The sequence below is a fragment of the Ictalurus punctatus genome, chromosome 10 (genome assembly GCF_001660625.3).
Source record: "Ictalurus punctatus breed USDA103 chromosome 10, Coco_2.0, whole genome shotgun sequence".
NCBI lineage: Eukaryota > Metazoa > Chordata > Actinopteri > Siluriformes > Ictaluridae > Ictalurus > Ictalurus punctatus.
In genome coordinates this window covers 29817254-29840000 of record NC_030425.2, presented here as the reverse complement: position 1 = coordinate 29840000, position 22747 = coordinate 29817254, and the positions used below count along the sequence as shown (strand labels likewise).

Genomic DNA, 22747 nt, shown 5'->3' with positions numbered 1-22747 from the left:
AGTTTCCCTGCTGAATGAACGGCAGACTGTGTGTGGAATAAATATTTGAAAGCCTGAGCTTTTTAAAAATGGATGACTGCGTACGGTTCCCACTCGCCGTCTCACGCAGAGCGGAGCTGCAGCGGCGGGATTAATAAGAACAGCCGCTCCCCCGCTAATCCTGGGTCATTTTCTAGAGGCGGCGCTAATCAAACCCCACAGGACGCCCAGTAACATCACAGAAGATTGCAGTGTTTTGGTGGAAAGGGGTGAATGTTTCCTGCGAGGGAAAACCTGAGATCTGATTTTAAAAACGAGTCCATGTTTTTTTCAGAGAGAGAGACAGAGAGAGAGAGAGATGCAGAGACAGAGAGACAGAGAGAGAGAGAGATAGAGATGCAGTTTTCCTCTCATCCGTTTAGATTTTGTCGTTCCTGAGGGTGCACACAGAATTGAGCACTGATAGGATTATACGTACCGCAGCTCTATGCGAGTGTTGCCGGGACGCAGCAGGTCTTCATGTGCACACTCGCTGGTTTTTTTTTATTTTATTTGTTTGTTTTTTAACCCTTTCATGCACGCTGAACGCTGTTCTTAGGAATGTAGGATAAATAAATAACATTTTATTTATTTATTCATTTTTAAAAACAAAAAAACATTTCTCTTTCAAATCTTTGGCATTTGCTGTGGTGCAGGATCCGATATTCGATACGTGTTCTCTGATATCCAATCTAATATCCGATTTTTAAAAAAATTTTTGCTGGGTATCGGATAAATATAAAATGCTCTTCAGACTGTTCACCGTTCTTCACGTCGCTGCTGTATCTTTTATATCTTTGTTTTATTTTGTAAAACTTTCTGCAGAAAATCCGAAGAATTAAAACTTCCGTGCCGTGCTCCATTTTTTTTTAAAACATTTTAAGACAACTTTTTAAAACATTCTTTTACTGAAGAATAAAAATGATTATTATTTTTATTTATTTATTTATTTATTTTTACTTCCAAAGCACCAGTCAGGAATATTGCTATATTTTGTTTAAAAAAAAAAAAGAATTAATGTAAATAATTTTACACCCTGAAGGTTATACCTGAAATACATCATAAACACAGTTCATCTTTGAACCTTTCTCGTACCCGTCGCGTTCCTCCGCACGGACGATTCGTTTATTAATCGGTGAACCCGTTAATCCACGTGACCGAAATACAGAAACGTTTTTGAATACTTGATGCATGAAGGGGTTAATTTATCCAGCCCGTGCATGTTTGGGTTTTTTAGCTCGCGTTACGTAAGCATCCCTCCGACTCCTCAGCCAGCTTGGATGATCTTTACTTCATAACTGGCACAGGGCGAGGTGTAGCTGCTTACGCGTCACGTGAATGTTGGACGGAACGGCACGTGAGACGTGCAGGGACCGAGATAATCTTTGCGCCAGATGGCTTATTTGAGGGTGCAGGGAAGCAGCAGCTGGTCTCCGTGTTCTCCATATCCAGAGTTCTAGGAGGAGATCAGAGGGATTCTCCATGTGTTCCTCAGCCCCTGTGCGAAATCATCAAAAAGCTCACACATCTAAGACTTTCAGTCTGAAGCCTGTGTGTTTGGCCTGCTTTAGTACGAGCACGTGTGTGTGTGTGTGTGTGTGTGTGAGAGATCTATTAGGGATGTACTAATCAGAGATTAGTGTTTGACCCTCAGCGGTTGTGTTTGATCTTTCCTCACCAGGTATCTCGTTAATCCTGTGGAACGGCCTCTACACGGCAGAGAAAGTGATCATACAGTGGACTCTGCTCACTGAAGCGTGCTACCTGGGTGTGCAGTTCCTCGGTAAGATGAAGGTCCTGCGTAAGCGTGTTCTGCTATTTTAGTTTTCTTCCCTCGGACATGGTTCGATCCGGATCGACCGGAGAGACGGCTTTCTAATATTTCTGTCACGTAAGGAATAATACACTCCGTGTCATGCTGAGATCGGAAAATAATCGGCGACAGGGTGGTATGTTCCTGTTACCACGCTGAAGTCGATGATGTTACTGTAACAGCACGTCCCGAAGATTCATGTTCCTCTTACACCACAGCAATTTTCACAACGACTTTTATTACAAAAGGACACGTTGTACTTTTTAGCCGTTTATAGTTGCGTTCGGCGTAGTTGGAACATCAGCGGCGGCATTCTAGCAGCCTCAAAAACACACAAAGTGCTGACACTGGAGACTCCTTACATAACACGCAGCTCCTTTGAACGTGCTGTTGCTATAGAAACGATAACATGTCCTAACGAGCGCACTGATGTGTATATAAACCTGTGATTTGCAGCTGCGCTACTGTCAGGGCTGCTGTTCTAGAAACCCAAACAACACGTCCTGACCAATCTGTTCCACAATTCCATAAATATTCATCGGAAACATTTTGGAATACGAATAAATTGCTTTTATCGGAGGAGCCGCAATCTTGGACATGTTTAGACTGGATGCCTGGTTCTGTCCTGTCTCTCCGCTCTCGCTTTCTCTCTCTGCAGCATAAAGACTAAAATGTAGGCCCTCGCTATATTCCACCTCATCTCCAGGGCACTTACTGTAAACAGCCTGGGTTATGGCGCCCTCTGCTGGTTCCAGTGTTAATTGCTGTTGCACATTGTGATCACAGGAGGGCGGCATAATGATGTCATGACCTAAATTCACACACCACTCTGGGCTCTGAGCCTTCTGGCTGCACAATGTGTTTCATTTTCACTTTTTTTTTTTTCTGTTTTGATCACGTGAGCCAGCATTGTGTCTAAAGCGATGGTGTCTTCACAGTGACGTCCGTCTCGCTCCTGGAGATGGGCACGCTGTCCGACGGAGCCGCTCTCCTCCTCCTCATCGACGCCGTCCTCCTAATCATCACCCTGTTGTACTACAGTCAGCTCAGCCGTCGTTCCAAGAAGATCTGAGACGCACCGACTCTCTCTCTCTCTCTCTGTCTCTCTTTCTTTCTGTGTCTCTCTCTCTCTCTCTCTCTCTGTCTCTCTTTCTTTCTGTGTCTCTCTCTCTCTCTTTCTCTGTCTCTCTCTCTCTCCCTCTCTCTCTCTGTCTCTCTTTCTTTCTCTGTCTCTCTCTGTCTTTCTGTCTCTCTCTCTCTCTCTCTCTGTGTCTCTCTCTCTCTCTCTCTCTCTCTCTCTCTCTGTGTGTGTGTGAGAGAGAGAATGCGAGTATAATACTGAGTGCACATTACAGGATTTGTCTTTCTGGACATGTTTACAAGATCAGTGACTCATGGTCACATGGGTGGCGTTGGTTTATTTTGTTATTACGCAAACGAATCTCGATATTTATTGCATCTACGTGAATTAGCTCGGGTGCTAAATTTAAACGGATCGGAACGGTTCATCATTTAGGCTCGGATTAGCTTTCATTATTTATTTTGTCGGAGTACAAATATATAGGAAAATACTACCAAAGAATGAGATCATGAAGTTCAGAGTTTTTTTTCTTTCTTTCTTTCTTTCTTTTTTACCCAAAGTTTATGAAAAAAATAAAGGAAATGGCACAAGAACTAAACGTTTGGAACAAAAATTTGGATTTTTAACATTGTCAGTTGCTTGGTGGAGTAATAACAGAGTCTCAGATGTCTCATAAAAGTTTATCAGAAAGTCTCATTTGTTTATTTGGAGTCGTGTCGGTGTAAGCGTTCTCGTTTCTGAACGGTTCCTCTGTGTAAACGTAGCCGTAATTTAGTCATCTGATATTGACATTTTATTAACAGTGACTTACGAATAAAAACGGTTCTGCATAAGTTAACCTTCTTAGAAATGTGAGTGATTACAGCTGTCCAGCTCTCGAGATCCCCACACTGGCTCTCGGTCCCTCGGCTCCGAGCACGGTCTCTTTTTAGGACTAGCTCTTAAACACTAGACTACTGGCCTACTTCGACTTGTGCTTCATCCAGCTCAGGGTTTCTGTGCTATATGACACACAACCACGTGAATTCGACCGATACGATGTCATTTCACGCACAAGGCCTAATATCAGTGTTTATAAACAACATTTTTTTATGTTTGTTGGTCTTGGGGACATAAACAGAATTATTCGAGACCCCTGATTATTCACGTAGATGCAATAACAAGAAGCGCGTTATAAGCTCTCTGGACCAAAAAAAAACAAAACACACAGACTCCGTCGTTAGCAGCGCTTTATTGTATGATGTCGATAGTTTGAGCACTTGGACGAACGGACTCGCCAAACACAACACCGACTCTCCTCAGTTCCAGCATGAAGACTAAGGTGTGCAGGACAAGATCCGTGTGCGATTTGTTCATGGAAACACTGACAGCGCTGTAAAATCAGCAGCACTTCGATTCTATAGAGAACGCGTGGGATTATTTGGAAGTGAAAAAGTGAAATACGGCAGAAACTTTTAGCTGAATTGCACCCAGTCAGCGGAAGAGGGGGGCCAAAACTTACAGGCACTCAAAACACCGTCGGTTTCCTGACTTTACAAAAAAAAAAAAGCGAGAGAGACGAAACCAAGTATTAAAGAAGGATTTCTTTTTTTCTTTCTTTCTTCCGAGGAACTTCTGAGACTGAACTCAAAGCTTTAAGCTGTGCAGTCGATTTCAGACAGATGCACTTCCGTTTTTAATGTTTTTTTTTTCTTTTTTTAAATCAATTGCATAATCCTGTACTGTGTGCTCAGTTTATCCAGGCTGTTTTTACACTTGGCGTATTTATTTTTAACCCGCAGCGCATGTTTGTCATGTTATCAGACAGGAATCAGCTGCTTTTAAAAGGCGCTGATGCTGCTGGGGGGTTTTTTTGGTCACAGTAGAGCTTCCACAATCTCCTGACCAATCCGATCACAAGCCAAGGGGCAAGACAGAAAAAAACAAACGAGTGCTGGTGAAAGAATTAGTTAACGAGTCTCTCTTGATTTCCTGCCTCCAAAGCTACAGCGAAGACAAACCACCTCCTCATCCCCAGAGTTACGCTGATCCTTCTTTCGTCTGATTACTGAGAATAATAAATCTAATCTACAGAGCAGGCCAGGCTTAAAAACCCACCCAGTGTGAGAGAGAGCTCGGTTTGTGAACTGACTCGGCACGACATTCCTGGTTTACTGTAGCTCTTCTGTCCGGACGGAACGGAAACCGGTTTGTGTAGCAGCTCGTCTCTCTGGACGCTCTCAGTTTCACGGTGTGACGGAGTGCAGATGCAGAGGAGGAGTTTGGGAATGTTGGGGGATTCCCCTTTGGTCAGGGCTTCTTCAGGTGTTTTCCTCAGCAGCACTTTCCATTTTAGAGATTTTATTTTTCAATAGTACGCTTCACTAGAAGTATACATGTGTATAGCAGTTCCACTAAAGCTGTGCTGTTATCCAGCGTGTAGACTTCAGACCTGCCAACCTTTCACTCGCGCTCGCCGCCCTCTTCCCTCTTCCGCACACTGTCGTGAACTCTCGCTATCGGCTGGTGTCGCTGTGATTGACAGGGCTCAGAGCGAGTATGCCCCTCCCATCCAGAGAGCAGGTCTCTATCTCCGGACGGCAAGTCCTTCCCCCAGATGAACCGATCGATAGACGGATCTGGAATGACCGACAGCTGCGTAGATGTTTCGAACTCTCTGATGTTCACCGACAATCTCGAAGCCCCGCCCACTTTTCTATTATCTTAAATTCTCTGACGGTAGCTACAATGGGAATGTTTTGAGTTCGTTAATGTGAAATAAACTCTCTATCAGTGTGCGTTTGAATTAGCTAACTTTATACGTGTATATAGCTAACATCGGCTACTACGTTTATTAGCGATGAGATCCGTAGTTTTTTTTTCTTTTCTTTTTTTCTTTTTTAAATGATTAAGTAGGCCAAATCTAACACGTTACAAATGATTTAATGCTAACGATCATTAGAAAGTGATTAAATACGTTGTTGTGGCAGTATTTAAACGTCGTGGCCAAGCCCGTCACGATAGTGTGTGTGTGTGTGTGTGTGTGTATATACACACACACACACACAGTGTTTTTGCGATTTGGAGGGAAACAAAAGTTGTTTGTCTGGTTTTTTTGGTTCGAATGTAAACACTTAAAGCACGTAACATCGTTTTCCTAGAATAGTTTCTACTCCAGTCACGTGACTTACTCGAGCATGCATTATTCTCTCTAAGGTTGGCAGGTTGAAATGTCATTTGCGTCGGGAACGCGTCTATCGTTACGGCGAAACGAATGACCGTTGTGGTCGTTTTAATTTTTTTTTAAACGGCAAAACGCCGCTTGTGGATCAGTCAGAAAACAAGCCGGACGCGGTTGGATCGAGTTTTAGAGCACGGTTTGCTAAGGTAAGCTCAGAACGGTGTCGGCGTACGCCGAGTGCAGGTTCTGTGTGCTTTGGAAACGGTTGTATTATTTGTAAAAGGAGTATTCCGTGCATTAACTGATGAGTATTAAGAGTTTGTCCGTTTATTTTCACCTGTATTAATCAGTAAGGATATTTCTGATCGACGTAGATCACGGATCAGGATAGAGCTTTGATTTTTTAATTTTTTTGTTTGGGTGATATACACATTGTTTAATTTTATTACATTTTTTCAGAGCTCGTGCTTACGTAGTCGTAGTGTAGCAGATAACAGTACAAATGTAGCATTAACGAAATCTAGGCTATAAATACAGCGAATCGCGGGAAGAAAAAGGGTTTTTACATTCGTGCTATCCGTTAACTCTAATTTAAACCTCATTATCAACATTAACACTTTCTCACCTTCAGCCTCGGGCTCTAACCCTTCTCACGTCCGTATTTATATCCGTTCTACGATAACCTGCTGCTCTTGGAGAGTTTTTTGCCTAGAGTTATAATCATTAAGCGCGTTCTACGTGACACAGACGGGTGATAAAACGTTCTGCTCTTGTTTTAGCTCGGTACAAACCGATATCTGTGTTATCTGGGCAAATTAAATGGTTACTGTTACTCGCACGAATAACAGGACGGAATTCATGAATAAAAAGCTGTAGTTTTTGTTCATCTTTATTTCTGGGTTTTTTTTATGATTCACAGCCATGGTTACTGAATGTATTACATTTTTTTTTAAAAACACGATTTATATCAAGGTTGTTCCGGTTATTATTTAGCTATCGTAAGAAAGGGGTTAAATCTCAAGAACTGAAAGCAAGTATAAGTGATGTTAACTTTAATCGAAGTACAATTTTAATAACCAGGAAGTGTTTCCACTGTGTTTCGAATCTACATGTGTGTGAATAAATCAGCATGATGGTACATATTTACATTATTGTTGTTCAAATGAAATCTGTCCTGGGTCCTGGGAAATGTCTTTTTTTGCTGATCTGTCAGTGACTAAATTCGATACCATGACGTCAGCGTATCTTCATTCCCGAACACAACGTGTGGTTCTTGTGTGTTGAATTAGTTGTACAGTTGCTTTGCACCGTGACTCTTAGCATCTTGAGCACAGTGTGCTTTCACAAAAACGACACGGCTCTTCCTCTTTACTCCTGATTGCGTTGTGTGTTTCGTTTCGAAAGATTATGTACATACGAGCATACATCCAGTTCTGTATATACTTTTGTAGCAAGAATGTGAAGTGCTTAAGAAATAAATATACAGTTTTGCAAACGTCTTCAGTTTAAGTCTGGGTTTTATTTTCCCACCCAAGTTTTTTTTTTTTTTTTTTTTTTTTTTTTTTTTTTTTTTTTTTTTTTTTTTTAAATCACACACACGCACACATACAGTCATATGAAAAAATAAGTACACCCTGTGGGAATTGTTGGCTTTTTTTGACGAGAAAGCATTTGATCCTCTTTGGAACAGGGCCTGTTAATAAAGTTGATGTACTTGAACAAAACTACAAGGAAAATCATTTATTAAACAAAAATATAAATAAATAAATGTGATGTTCTTCTGTGGAAAAGTAAGTACACCCTTTGGCCTCAGGAGCTAGTATTGCCCCCTTCAGCAGAAACAACAACTTTTAGGCGTTTTGTATAATTGTCCACTAGACTTGGTGGAATTTGTGACCACTCTAACATGCGAAATTCTTTCAGTTGGAAGATGTCTGAGGGTTTTCTTGCATGTTCTGCCCGTTTCAAAACTCCAAACAACATTTCGACGGGATTCAGATCTGGGCTTTGACTCGGCCGTTCCGTAACCCTCCATTTCTTCTTTTTGAGTCGTTCCTTGGTGGATTTGTTTAGGTGTGTTTAGGATCATTATACTTCTGAAAAGTCCACTTTCGGGTCATCTTCAGCTTTGGGACAGACGGCCTCGCGTTATCTTCAAGCGCTCTCTGATATGATGCAGAATTCATAGTTGAACCAATGAATGCAAGCTGTCCGGTCCCTGAGGCAGCGAAGCAACCCCAAACCATAACATTTCCACCACCGTGCTTCACAGTTTGTATGAGGTGTTTCTCTGGAAAAACTGTCTTTTTCAGGACTGTCAGGACTTTTTTCGTCTGTCTTTGGCCACATGTCTGCTCTTACTGTGGCCAAACAACTCTCTTTGATTCGTCTGTCCAGAGCACATTATTCCAAAAGTCCTGGTCTTTGCCTGTATGTTCAGGCTTTTTCCAGGCACGCCTCCCAAGCAGGTCAAACTTAAGCAATCTCTTTCTGATTGTAGAAAAATGCACTTTGACACCAAGAGTTCCGAGACTTACGTAGCAGATCCTGTGATGAAATTATGGAAGTAATTTTTGCTTCCAGTATTGCTGCTATACTTGTGTTGCTAGATTACACAATAGCTTAAAGTTTACAGTCCATGTTCTGTGTATTAATTATTTTGCACTCGTCTCACACTGTTGTGTATTTGCCCTTTATGTAGTTCTGTGTTGCACCATGGTCCTGAAGAAACGTCATTTCTTTCCGATGTATACAAGCTATATAGAGAAATGGCAATAAAAACCCATTTGACTTGACTTGAAATTTTGGGGTTCTTGGAGACTGAATTTGTTGATTGAAATCAGCACCGTTTGTAGATGATTTCCCTTACAGTGGAATGATGCATTTCAGGTCATTCTGAGATCTTTTTAAACCCCTCGCCAGACTCCTAGGCATCCACAACCTTTTTTTTCTGAAGGCCTTACAGAACTCTTTAGATCTTGGCATGATGACACCACACACCTCAATAACAAAAGGAACACCAGACGCTAGATATAAGAGGGGTATAAAGACCGGTTCCACCTGCACTCCCTACGCAGGTTCTGATCACTGGCACCCGAACTGTGATATAAATGTAGGGGTGTACTTACTTTTTCCATGTGACTGATCTGTTTTTTGTTCATTTAAATTGTGAAAAATACAAAATGGTAATTGTCTGTCATTAAAATGTCACTCTATCATTGCCATGACAGAGCGTATCACCTTTATTAATAGGCGCTGTTTCAAAGAGGATCAAATGTTTGTCCGAATATGTAAAAATAAATCAGATTTCCATGGGGTGTATGTAAATCGCTCTGCTGGTCTGTTCGATGTGCTGTGAACACAGGAACACAGTTGTTTCCCTGAAATCACTGACTGTATTAATAGACACGGAGGAAACGCAGCGGGATTGATGTTATTTTCACAGATATTACCAGAAGGCACCAGCAGTTTCCAACTCTTGATAACTTTCCGGTTACAGCTCCAGAGCTCCCCCTCATTCCCGATAACAGCGCTGTCAGGATGAACTCGGCGTGATGACCTCACAGGGGTTTTTCCTCATCCTGTCCTGTAAGCAGTGGAGGTGATATGACAGAAAAAAAAAAAATGATATCATCTGTTTCTCTGAGGCATTTCTGTTACACATACTGTATGCGTCACGATATTGCTCATATCACACAGATTTTTATGTATAAAACAAATAAACAAATATTTTTTAAAAAATACAAAAATTTTAACATCACATCAGCTGCTTCCAGTCTGTCTGGAGTTATTATCTTAATACAACAAATTAATGCAACAAATTTGTAATAACATCAATATTCTCATCATATCGCCCAGCGCTGAAGCTTCGTCAATAACCGTCTTTACTCATACAAGGGGAAAAAATCCAGCTGTGTTTTCTTTATCTTCCGTAAAGTTAAAAACGCACTTTACATTTTTTACACCTTTGACTATTTTGAAAACACCACGAAGGCAACATGGTTGGGTTTTGTTTGATTTCGTACAAATGAAATCCTAATAAAAGGATACAACCAAAAGGTAAACCCACCCCAAGCCTAATCTCTAAACCAGTCATCACCAACCCTGTTCCTGGAGATCCCAGAATTCCCTGAAGACTTCATCTCCAACCGAAATGGTGCTCATCTATTCATTTCCTTAAGAAGTACTTGATCAACTAAAACAGGTGTGTTAGACTTCGGTTAGAGATGAAGCCTGCTCTAAACCTCAATAGCTTCTCTGAATCAAGTCATGTGAATCGATATGATGATTGTTGAATGTTAATTCTGTGGACTGATCAGTTGAAAGTGGAACTGTTTGGAAGACGAGTCCCGTTACATCTGGCGTAATCTAAACACAGAATTCCACAAAAAAAACATCATACCTACGGTCAAGCATGGTGGGGGAGTGTGATGGTGTGGGGATGCTTTGCTGCTTCAGAGTCTGGGAAACTTGCAGTAATTGAGGGAAACATGAATTCTGCTCTCTAGCAGAAAATCCTAAAGGAGAATGTCCGGTCATCAGTCCATAAGTTGAAACTCGAGCGCGACTGGATTATGCAGCAAGACAATGATCTAAAGCAACATCAAGAAAATCCGACCCTGCATCACCGAAGAGGCTACACAGACACTAGTCCAGGCTCTTGTTATCTCTAAACTGGACTACTGCAACTCACTGCTTTCAGGCCTCCCAGCAGCTCCATCACACCCCTTGAGATGATTCAGAATGCTGCAGTGCGCCTCGTCTTCAACCAGCCCAAGAGAACCCACATCACACCCCTCTTCATCTCCCTCCACTGGCTTCCTGTAGACGCCCGCATCAAGTTCAAGGCCTTGATGCTCACCTACAAGACCTTGTCTGGAAGAGCACCTCCTAACTCAACTCTCTCCTGAAGGCCTACGTTCCCTCACGCAATCTGCGATTGATTAGCGACCGACGTTTAGTAGTTCCAACTCAGCGTGGCGCAAGTCCCTTTCCAGAACCTTCACACTAACTGTTCCTCAGTGCTGGAATGAACTTCCGACCTCAATCCGGACCGCAGAATCTCTCTCCATCTTCAAAAAACCGCTAACGACCCGCCTCTTCCGTCAACACCTAACCAACTCATCATAAAAAAACAAAATAACAAAACAAAAAAAAACAATTGCACTTACACCTCTACTCTGCACTTTGCCTCTTCTGGAATTCAATTAATAGATCTTGTATGGTAGCACTACTTGTATTGTTCTCTGCTTGATATATCGCTTTGCTTGTATCTTTCTCATTTGTAAGTCGCTTTGGATAAAAGCGTCCGCTAAATGAATAAATGTAAATGTAAAGTAGTAAGTCAACCTCTGAATTCAAAGCAGAAGTGTCAGTGAATAATCCAACACTTTGAGAAGAACATTCCCCAAAGACAAATCGGTAGGATTTTGGGCGTTTCACCTTCTACAGTACACAATATAATTAAAAGATTAAAAGAATCCGGTCAAATCTCGGTACGTAAAGGGCGAGGCCGAAAACCACTTCTGAATGCGTGTGATCTCCGATCCCTCAGACGTCACTGTCTTAAAAACCCTCATGAGTCTGTAATGGAGATCCTGACATGGGTTCGGGAATACTTTGGTAAACCTTTGTCAGTCGACACCATTCGCCGCTGCATCCACAGATGCGAGTTAAGGCTTTACTATGCAAAGCAGAAGCCGTACATCAACACTGTCCAGAAGCTCCGCCCACTTCCCTGGGCTCGGTCTCATCTGAGATGGACAGTAGTACAGTGGAGTCGTGTTTTGTCGTCCGACGAGTCGACATCTCAAATAGTTTTTGGACAAAACAGCCGTCATGTTCTCCGGGTCAAAGAGGAAAAGGACAATCCGAGCTGTTATCAGCGTCCAAACGCTTAATAATGTTATTAAAAGAAAAGATGATGTTACACAGCGGTAAACAGTCGACTGTCCCAACTTTTTTGGTGTGTGCTGCAGTCATCAGATTAGAAATGAGTGTATATAATACAACAGCTACCAAATCAGGAAGGAGAAAGGCTATCACATACCTCCTCTGAAACACATGAAGCAACCAACTTTTGCTCACGCTCTGACACGGGGCAGCGTAACGCACTAGGAGGAAATCGCTATGTACTCCCATCTGCATACATGAGCACACAGACGCCCACGATTGATTAGTGATTGATAGGGGAGAGAGAGCGAGAGAGTGTATGCCCCTCCCACCTGAGAGCACGATCGGTTTTGCTCTCCTGGAACTCTCTGAGATCGAACTTGCGATCTCTGGACGATAGGGTCAACGCTTTTCTGTTGTACCACACAGGACTCCATCGTTTTTAGTTTAAACTTTCACACTGGTTAACGGTTTCCTACGTTACTCACAATGCCATTCAACTACCCATCTCTATATATAAACTGATCGATGCAGCAGCGCTTTAGTCTTTTAGTCTGCACCTTTTATCAGTACACGCTGCTCAAACAGATCATCTTCAAAAGGCACAAGTTTCACACTAATACTACCCGCCGTCAAGACCATCGCTCTCGTCACCTCGTAAGTTGCTAACTAGCTGAGCCGAATTCGGTGCCTTCGTATAGCCACACTGCATTCTGGGGCATTTGAATCAGTCCGACATTTGCGTCAGTCAGTACGTTTACATGGATATAAACAAAACCGTATACGGTACCATAACGATGACAAAGTGTATGTTGATATGTGAAATTCCGGAGGGAACGTCGGACGGCGTGGCGTGGGGATGTAATGACGTGTGCCGTTAATCCATCTACGTCCTATAACATGTGAAACGGGAACATGTAAGGAGTATTCTAAAAGCGACTCACGTAAACACCTTAATCACAATATTGTCTTATTCAGAATAAGGTTAGTAACTAGATTACTGCTGTCCATGTAAACGTACTGATTGTCTCCTCAAGACTCCGTTGTAACTGCACTAGCAATAACAAGGTCTCCCTGTGACATCAGAGAGATACACAAACCGCTAACCTTTTACAGAAATACACAAATGCATCATTAACCCATAAACACACATGTTTCAGGGTAGATTCTTTATTTCTTTTTTCTCTGCCAGCTGTCCCTGGGATTGAAGTTCTTGAGCTGAGCTGTGTGTAGGCAAGTTATGTAATGTGTCATAAGTCATGTACTGTGCCGTTGAAGTCCCCTACGTTTCCGGTGTAGGGGGTTCTTTTTAGTGTGGGCAGGTGTCGGATCAACTCGTACGCGCGTGTGTGTGATGACTTCCTACGCTTCCGTGACGACCATCAACCGCTTGGTGGAGAGCGCGAGCGCTTATTTCGTGGGTTAGTGAGTTGAGTTCAGCGGACTGCTACATTGTGCATGCGTGTGTTGGTGTGTGAGGGAGTGTGTAAGAGTGTGTGAGAGTGTGCGAGTGTTCAGTAGTCACCCAACAACACGCTACTTCCCAAGGCTGGTTACAGCGCGCGACTGACAGCTGTTGGACTCTTCTCTAATTTTCTTTCATCTGCAGCAACAACAACAAAAAACAACCGACACCCCCCCCCCAAAAAAAATATAGGTGAGTATCACAAACAGTCTGAGACAACAGAAGGAAAATGGAGGATTTGTTTGTACTTTCGGAAAGCTTTTCGTTTTCAGCTCGTGTATCTCTGACGTAGAAAATCGTATCCTGTTGTGTGGCACGCGCTTCGTTTTCGTACCGCAGATGCGTCCTCGTGAAGTTGTGTGTGTGTGTGTGTGTGTGTGTGTGTGTGTGTGTATATGTGTGTATGTGCGCGCGCGTGTGTTAGAGAGAGAGCGAGAGAGAGACGCTGATGTGGCGCGAGCTGCGCTCGAGGCGCTCAGTGATCTCTGAGGTAAAAAAAAAAATAAATAACGACGGAATTTTTCTGACTGAAAACTAAAGTGGAGCTCGACGTGGAGCTCGTCTTCCACAACGTGGACTTTTTTAATAGACACAGAAGACTAGAATATCAAATAATAACCTAGTTTTGTGGAGCTTTATTTTCATTTGTATTAGTTTTATGTCAGAGACGACCCCAAATTCGTGCTGAAGTGGATGCGAGTGGGTTCGTCAGTTTCCCTCAGTTAAAACACACACAAAACTACTCTTCTGTGTGAAACTACCAATTTTTCATTAACATTTGTACTAAAGTTGTTAGACGATATCATTTGAGCTGCCTATTATCGATTATAACCATGAAAACCATCCCACTGTAAGCAATGCTAGGATTTAGCTGATATTTTGCCCTGGCTGATCATATCGCGATACTCGGAGTCTTCGATACACGGTATGGATCACGATATTTGGTTTCCTAACATGATTTAGCTTTTGTGTTGAAAACTGTAGCTAAGTCCAGAGGTTTTATTCAGCCGTATTAAAAAGAAAGTAATGAAATGAACGGATTGAAAATGAAACAACTGGTACGAAGGAAAACAACAAGTTTTTAGTCAATGTCGTTTGAGATGACTGTTATGGATTACAGCTTTCAGATTCTTCTGAGGTAATTTACCTTATGTCCTTAACAGGCGAGGGGCCAGCTGGTATTCGTTGTACTTTTCTTACGTGGATATCATAAAGATCATATCACAATACTTTGAGTCATCGATACATGATACGAATCGTGATATTTGGTTTTGCTAGCGTTGTTAGCGTTTATGGGGGAAAAAATGTATTCAAAAATTAAAATAATGCTAAATGTGTATCATTAACGTTTCCACATTGTTAGTTCGAAGTTATAAAATCTCTGACGATACTTTTTTAAAATATTGTTAACGTTTTAACGGATTAAAACCTGACCTAAAAAAATAAGTATTTAACTGTTTAATTTTACCCCCCCCCCCGGAAAGAAAAGATTGATATTTCATTTGTAGTAATGTTTTTTTTTTTAAATTAACATTTATTCGTTATAAATTTAATAATAAAATCTATGAATTGTAATAATTGAATTTTTAAAAATGAATTGTAGTTTTTGTTGTTTTTTTTTGTGTGAAATTTTGAGTTTTTCTTTACCACCATTGTGCCTCAGTTTCTTCACTCCTTGTTAAGGTTTATTTGTGGTCCATCGGGGGTCGTAAATATAAATTGTGCTAGCTACTGAACTACAAAACTAGCTCTATTTTCTATTTGTGAGCTTGACAAGCTTTTGATTTAATCAACACCGCAGCTAAATTCCGGCTCTGTGTGTCAGCTTCTTTTTTTTTTTCCCAGTGAATTAATGGGACATCTGTCACTGGGGGTTAATGCCCTCCTTATGAGGTGGTGGTGGAGGGAATGCTTTTCCGAAATGTAGGTCAGCTCCGACTTTCCAGCCGAATCTGGCGTTGGTTTTGCTGTGAAGTTCTAACGTGAAACACATGTTTCGCTGTTGAACATGGTTAGTGGTATTTTAAGGCTGCGCTCTCCATTGGCCTGATGTAAACTGTGTACGTTTCAGTAAATGTTTCCTAAAATGGTGTACACTTTAAACTTGTGTTGTCATGTTTCAATAGAAGTTGACACGGCTATCAACAAGCTTTCAACAGCGAGTGATCCAGTTCGACTGCATTCCGCTTTGCCTTTATTCCCACAGGAAGTTTAGTTTGAGCGCCTCTTTTATTCAGTGTAACTGCAACCGTCTTTGGTAAGACTTTTTTTTTTCTCTTTTTATGATTATGCAACAAAACAAAGTGCAAAAAAAAACAACATACTTTTTTCGGTTAAATATTTCTCCATACACTTGACTAAAATGAAGAGCTACAGTATTGAAAACCTCATTTAATGATGTCACTAAATAAACCCTTCAGCTTGGACCAACCGCGTCCGAGATTAAAGTATGACGACGTGGTGCTCACAAAACCTACACGCTAAGCTTGCTAGCTAGCTGAGCTAACGTCGTTACATTGCACGTGATCATCTAAATACTGAAATGTTTACTCGAGATTAAGGTGAGCTAGTTCACTAGCAGTTAGCTAACCGGCTAGGTCTGCTAGGTAATGCTAGTGACATTAGGCTATTAGGGAACGCAGTTTCTCATTTGCATATTCATAGAATGTGACTTAACATATGATGCAGTTTATTATTCTACAAATATTATGCTTAATGGTTTAAATGGCATGTTCCTGGGTACGTGACTAGCTTGACTACAACTAGCTCTGTCCCGTGTTCACGTTCGCACACGAGAAAGCGCCAGGCAAATAATGTATGTTCACTGCGATTTCAGCGACAAGCTGTTTCAATCGTATGCAAATTAGGTACGATGCTGTAAAGCAACAAATCCAAACGATTGGCTCGAACGATTCCTCGGAGTGATCCTGTGGAGCGTGTGGCGCGACCTTTCTTTACTTCTACACTTAGGTCTTATTCTTTATTTACTATCCGGAATTAATCGCCACAAAAATGGAAGGAAAATGTGTAACTGCAGGTTCACGTTATCCTGCCGTGTAACATTATCTCACGTTAAATGTGTATAGAAATGTCGCGTTTAGAAGGAAGTAGTAGCGGAGATCGTTTGCGCCTCTGGTGTGCGAACGTAGCTAGTACGGATAGCTTGCTAATCTGAGAACGAAGCTAGAACGTGACCTGCAAACCCAAACAACGATTTTCATACTCGTCCACGCATGAGATAATTCACGTCTAGATAATTAGCTTTAGAAACACTCTTTTATATGTTGGAATAAAAAAAAAAAACGTCGGACGGTGCACGTCCACACACGACAAACCACAAGTGGCTTGTCGCTCGCTGGTATGAACGGATGCAGGGTTAAGCTTTTCCTCTTGGCCTTTTTAAGGACCGCTTCAAGGACCCTACTTCATCTGAGTGATTATGAGTCGTTGTGTTCAGGTGCCAGATTTAACCCTGTGGATCCCCCCCCCCCCCCCCACCCCCTGCTCCTGTTTACATGCCATGGAGCGTGAGAGTGTTTGCTTTCTCAAGAGGGTCCACTTGTGCGCCTCGTTCTTTACCCTCCCGTTCCTATGGTTGCCATAGGAACCCGTCTGGCATTCATGAGACTGAATTAAGTCGTCTGGGACGGAAATAAAGAATGGGCAGGCTTTATTCAAACGGCCATGCGGTCGCATGGCTTTCACCAGGAGTCCGGTCGGGTCGGGACGGGACAGGTCGGGACATCTACGACGCCGTTTGCTGTCAGGTTTAGCAACCGTTATAAAGTGGTCTCGTTTGGCTCGATGGAGAAGCTTGTTTTCGGGATCCTTGAACGATTTCACGCTGCTCGTTTTGGAAGGGGGGGGGGTAAGGGGGGAAAAGCAGAACTTATTGTGTGGCATGGTACATTTCAGCTAGTGTGGGTCTTTAGTGTGTGTAGAGTTTCTCCTTTTGTAAGCTGTGAAAAGCGTCGCTGAAAGCTGCCTTTGTTGTTGTGGGAAATCAAAGCTGGCCTTGTCTCTCAGCGGGGTGTGCGTACATGTGTGCGTGCGTATGGTGTGTGTGTGTGTGTGTGTGTGTGTGTGTGTGTGTGTGGAGGGGGGTTGGAAAGAGGAAAGGCCTTGGGGTGTTAACCAGCGCCTCTGTGTACGTCGCATGCAGATGAACTTCAGTTCTTCTACCCCCCTTTGGGATCTTCTAACTCTCTTTCCAGATGTTTTTAAAAGTCCAGATGTTCTGACAGGCGCACCTGAAACATATCACACATGCTTTAAGTGGCTTCATTAGTCCTTCCTTAATGAACACCTGTCTAACTGCTATGACAATATCCAAGAAGAGAAACATGAACTTCTCTCGCTCGCTCTCTCTGTCTCTCTTTCTGTTTGTCTCTCTCTCTCTGTCACCCTCTCTCTCTCTTTCTGTCTATCCCTCTCTGTCGCCCTGTCTGTCTGTCTCTCTCTCTCTGTCACCCTGTCTCGCTGTCTCTCTTTCTCTGTCTGTGTGTGTGTGTGTCTGTGTCTGTGTGTGTGTGTGTCTGTGTGTGTGTGTGTGTGCCTGTGTCTGTGTGTGTGTGTGTGTGCCTGTGTGTGTGTGCCTGTGTGTGTGTGCCTGTGTGTGTGTGCCTGTGTGTGTGTGTGCCTGTGTGTGTGTGTGCCTGTGTGTGTGTGTGCCTGTGTGTGTGTGCCTGTGTGTGTGTGCCTGTGTGTGTGTGCCTGTGTGTGTGTGCCTGTGTGTGTGTGCCTGTGTGTGTGTGCCTGTGTGTGTGTGTGCCTGTGTGTGTGTGCCTGTGTGTGTGTGCCTGTGTGTGTGTGCCTGTGTGTGTGTGCCTGTGTGTGTGTGCCTGTGTGTGTGTGTGCCTGTGTGTGTGTGCCTGTGTGTGTGCCTGTGTGTATGTGCCTGTGTGTGTGCCTGTGTGTGTGTGCCTGTGTGTGTGTGTGCCTGTGTGTGTGTGCCTGTGTGTGTGTGCCTGTGTGTGTGTGTGCCTGTGTGTGTGTGTGCCTGTGTGTGTGTGCGCCTGTGTGTGTGTGCGCCTGTGTGTGTGTGCGCCTGTGTGTGTGTGCGCCTGTGTGTGTGTGCGCCTGTGTGTGTGTGCGCCTGTGTGTGTGTGCGCCTGTGTGTGCGCCTGTGTGTGCGCCTGTGTGTGTGCGCCTGTGTGTGTGCGCCTGTGTGTGTGCGCGCCTGTGTGTGTGCGCGCCTGTGTGTGTGCGCGCCTGTGTGTGTGCGCGCCTGTGTGTGTGCGCCTGTGTGTGTGCGCCTGTGTGTGGCCGCCTGTGTGCGCGCCTGTGTGTGTGCGCGCCTGTGTGTGTGTGCGCCTGTGATTAACCTGATTAATTTTGTTCCTCTTGTTCTTTTTCTTTTTTTACTGAACCGATGCTGACACACTTTTCAGAGCGTCTTCCCCAGAGGTTGGTTCAGTTTCAGTTGCGTGTCTGGTTTATTCGCTCACAGAAGAATAACGTTCAGGATTTCAGATCCGTTTCATTCAGTACGGGATTAGACCTGGTCACGTGTGGTGTGTTTTTTTTTTTTTTGTTTTTTTTTTGTTTTGTTTTTTTTGCTTTGTCTTTCCTCTTTTGTGTAGTTTTCTTCTTGTTGTGACTGGTATGGAAGAGTACAGTATGATAAGGAGTAAGGAAGGTGTCCTACTTCTTCTGCAGGAGTGTCCAAGATAAGCGAAAGCCGAATTTCAGGCGGTAACGTGATACTTCAGACCTTCGCTCTTCCCTCGCTCAGCATATGGATAAAAATAGCAGTACCGTTAAAATTGTGACATCGCCGTGGAAACGAGCCGATGAGGTTTTTACGAGGTTGGAGTGAACCGGTGCGGAGTCTGTTAACTCGACATTTTCACTTGCGCTGCTGTTTGCTACGTCGGAACAGAATTTTTCGCGCTTTGTGGGAATTTTGAGCTTTGAAGAAGAAAATCTTCCACAAGACGACCTAAACACGCGATATTAATTATTACTGATGGCCTACTTTTTATATTCTCAAACTGCCTTTGCTACTATAACCCCTCCCCCATCATCATCATCTTCATCATCATCATCGTCATCATCTCCACTCTTTCTAACTCTTTAAAATGTGTTCATCAGAAGCATTTATAAGAAACATCCACAGACGAGCCCTGATCGTTCATCGTCTTTCGGAACAAGACGAGGATTTTAGCTGTCCATCAAACGAGGGGGCGGGCAAACAGGAAGGACTGATGTGTGTCGTGTTGTTCTTTCTGTAGCCGATATACTGCAAGATGTGTTAATAATTTGTTTTTTAACCGGTTAACATACTGCATTAGTCGTAAGGTACTGGTTCTGTAAAAAACAAAAAAAAACAAAAACGAGTTCCTACGAAATTTTCTGTTTGTTCGATAGTGTACAGGCTCCTCGATTTAAAAGCGATGTTTCCACTTTCACCTGATCAGACTCTAAAATAAACTCTGTGAAGAAACGAAATGACTTTTGTATTTCTCTACCGTACGCACTTGTGATTGTATTAAATGCTCTTTTTAGTCACAGATTAGACACCATTAGACTTTTAAACCGCTTTCAGCACACATGTTGGAGTTTGTTTACTGGGACTTGAACGTTCGATGTGAAAGCGTGCGTTCCAGTAAAATCCCAGTGTCTCATAGATAAAAGGTAAAATGCTTATAACGTCGCAGGCTTTGAGTGTGAACTCCTCTGCGCTCTGACCCTTCCTACTGTTTGAATTTGCTCTATCCGTGCCTCATACCCAAATCTTTCTACAGCGTTAAAATATAAAATGCAATGTCCTGAAAATATTTGTTTTTCTTTCTCTCTCTCCATTTTAGAGTCGGCAAAATGGGCAAAGGTTGCATCTCCGCCACCAAGTACTTTCTGTTTCTCTTCAACCTCCTGTTCTTCGTGAGTACGGCTCTCTTTATCTTTGAGACTCCACGATCTGTTGACTTTGACTTCAGTAAATAAATAAGGAAATGCTGTAGCTGTGGGTTGGCGTGAGGATAGACGTGTTTATAGTAGGAATGAATAATGAATGTTTAATGAATGCAAACACTTTTTTGATTTCTTTTTTAAGTTTAGTATGATTAGTAGTAATGAGTCATTCGATTCAAAAGACTGCACTAGCGTTATTATTATGAATCGTTATTAGCTTTCGGTTATTTCTGGGCATTTTTGTGTATTTTAACTGGTTTCGGGTGGGCGGGGCTTTATCGTGACTGGGTGATGTCATGTAATAGCGTGTATGAATCAGAGTTAATGTGTTTGTCAGCTTCACAAACTGATTTGACCTTTTCCTTTCTCTCAACTCCACCTTTTTGGACTGGCCGTGACTTTCTAACAACTCGGTGCTTCTAGTCCCTTATTTATTTATTTATTTATTTATTTATTTATTTATTTATTTACCAGGAGCAGGATATCGTAGCCAGGCTAGATTATAAACCGTGTTAATGCTAGTCTTAATCAGTCTAGTTTTTTAAAATCCAGCTAAAATTTGCACCCACCTTGTTGTTTTGTTTTTTTTAAATTTTGGTTTCACCCTGTCACTTTGTTTTTCTAACTTGCGCTTCCAGAGAAACGCCGACAGCTTTCATATAATCCGACATGCCTGGACATTTCTGATCAGACGATGTTTCTAGAGTTTTAACTAATTAATTTGTAATTAAGGACAGAAGCTTTAAAGAAAAATAAAACTCCACCCTGAAACACGTTAAACGTGTTTATAAGGAAATGTTTTTGACGTGTTTAATGATCCTGGTGCTTTATGCTGTATTTTTTCAAGACGTCATATGCTGTAGCGGAATCATTTTTCACTGGACTCAGTGTCCCAGAATGCACCGCGGCCATACGATGACATGTAGAGGCCTGGATAGTTAGCGGTCGAGGAGATGACGAGCGCGACGGCATTTGTCGGAAGCTGATCCGTTTGAGCAGAGTGAACAGAAGAGGAGATGTGAGAGCCGCACGAACGGAAACTCTAAAGTGCCGCCGCATCACGCTGTCTCAGTAGAGATGAATAAGGAAAATAAATCTTTGTGCACTGCTATCAGCAGGTCGTCAGACGGCCTTGTGGGTACTGTAGGAAAGTCAGAGCTGAATTACTAAATAAATCTTGGACGCCGTTGAAGATCACACGTTAATTATGCAGATTAATATGCAAATATTTCCGGGTGGATTTTTTTCTTTCTTTTTTTTTTTTTTTCTCATACGAGTCACTCGTATGATTTGCAAAAAGAACAAACTGTTATTTTGTTTTTTGCTTAATTTGGGGGGGGCGGTTTTCCAGTTTGCGTAACTTGTATTTTGAGGAACTGCTCTTTTTTTCTTTTCTTTTTTTCCCTCCAGCTTTTAGGCAATATTTATGGTTTTAACATAAGTGTTCTCTTTATCAGACTCATCTAGCCATCTCTATCTCTCTCTCTGTCTCTCTCGCAAGACATTCCTGTAATTACAGAGATGATAAGCGCCCGGTTCTCTGTGGGTCCCTGCGTCTGCCCCCGCCCTGAGTAAATGAAACCTCTTACCCAGGCGTACGCCCTCCAAATCACAGGCCTCCATCATCAGGTCCAAACAAATTCTGCAGGAGCTGTAGCATTATACACGTACAGTATGTAAGGATCAAAGATGTGCCACCGGAGGACGATAAAAGCCTCGAGCAGTTTAGGCTTGAAGTCGTACCGGGAACGAAGGCGCGGAAAAGTGATGGATTACAGCCTTCGTTACTACGAGGTGTAGCACCAGTTTTTTCAGGAGCGGTCATTTTATTTTCACCGACCGGGATCTGATGGTAAATATAACGGGGCCGGGTCTCTCCTGAAACGCTGGATCGGTACCGTATCAGTCTCAGTGTAGCGTCCCTGACCCGACCCGATCCCGCTCACTATGTTTACCCAGCATGTATTTATTTATTTACGTATTTATTTTTTACTCTTAACACGTCCCATAAATGCTTATCAGCATCTTATTCCATTTACACCACGGCTGTCTTGAACTCTGCATTCTGATTGGTCTGTAGTTTCTATAGTAACGGCTCATTCATACGGACGACACGCGTCATAGCCGTAATAATAAATGTATAAGAATGTGCTTTGTTTTATTTAATAATAGGAAGAAAAGCGTGTGTAATCGTTGATCTGCTGAAGTTTTCTGTATGGAGAGAGCGCTCCGGCTTCGGCGCTTTGGAACAGGAACACGTCGAACTTTAAGCGAGAACAGGAACGAGCATAAAGAGCGCGACATATCGTTCAGCAGTGAAGGGAAAATGTTCATCGGTGGGGAAATGCTGTGGTGTAATTGGAATAAAACCCTTCGAGATATGCCGTTATTGAAAAAGGCTGAAAC

General features: G+C 42.6%; 2 protein-coding genes across 4 annotated transcripts in view; both read left to right on the top strand.

Moving 5' to 3' along the window:
* The window catches only part of tp53i11a (tumor protein p53 inducible protein 11a), a 44633-nt gene extending 37062 nt beyond the window's left edge, over positions 1-7571 (top strand). Inside the window, exons 6-7 of the mRNA XM_017478929.3 lie at positions 1700-1801; positions 2770-7571. Of these exons, the coding sequence (XP_017334418.1) occupies positions 1700-1801; positions 2770-2903 (236 nt within the window). The 3' untranslated portion in view covers positions 2904-7571. The remainder of the gene's footprint in view (positions 1-1699; positions 1802-2769) is intronic.
* Positions 6188-22747, top strand: part of cd82a (CD82 molecule a) — a 31210-nt gene continuing 14650 nt past the window's right edge. The window contains exons 1-2 of one of the 3 annotated variants that reach the window (XM_053683317.1): positions 6188-6278; positions 20239-20311. In XM_053683317.1, coding sequence (XP_053539292.1) covers positions 20249-20311 — 63 coding nt within the window. In that variant the 5' untranslated portion in view covers positions 6188-6278; positions 20239-20248. Of the gene's footprint in view, positions 6279-13367; positions 13622-13997; positions 14355-20238; positions 20312-22747 lie in introns of those variants that run through there. The other 2 variants (XM_047158317.2, XM_047158319.2) reach the window with 2 other exon arrangements.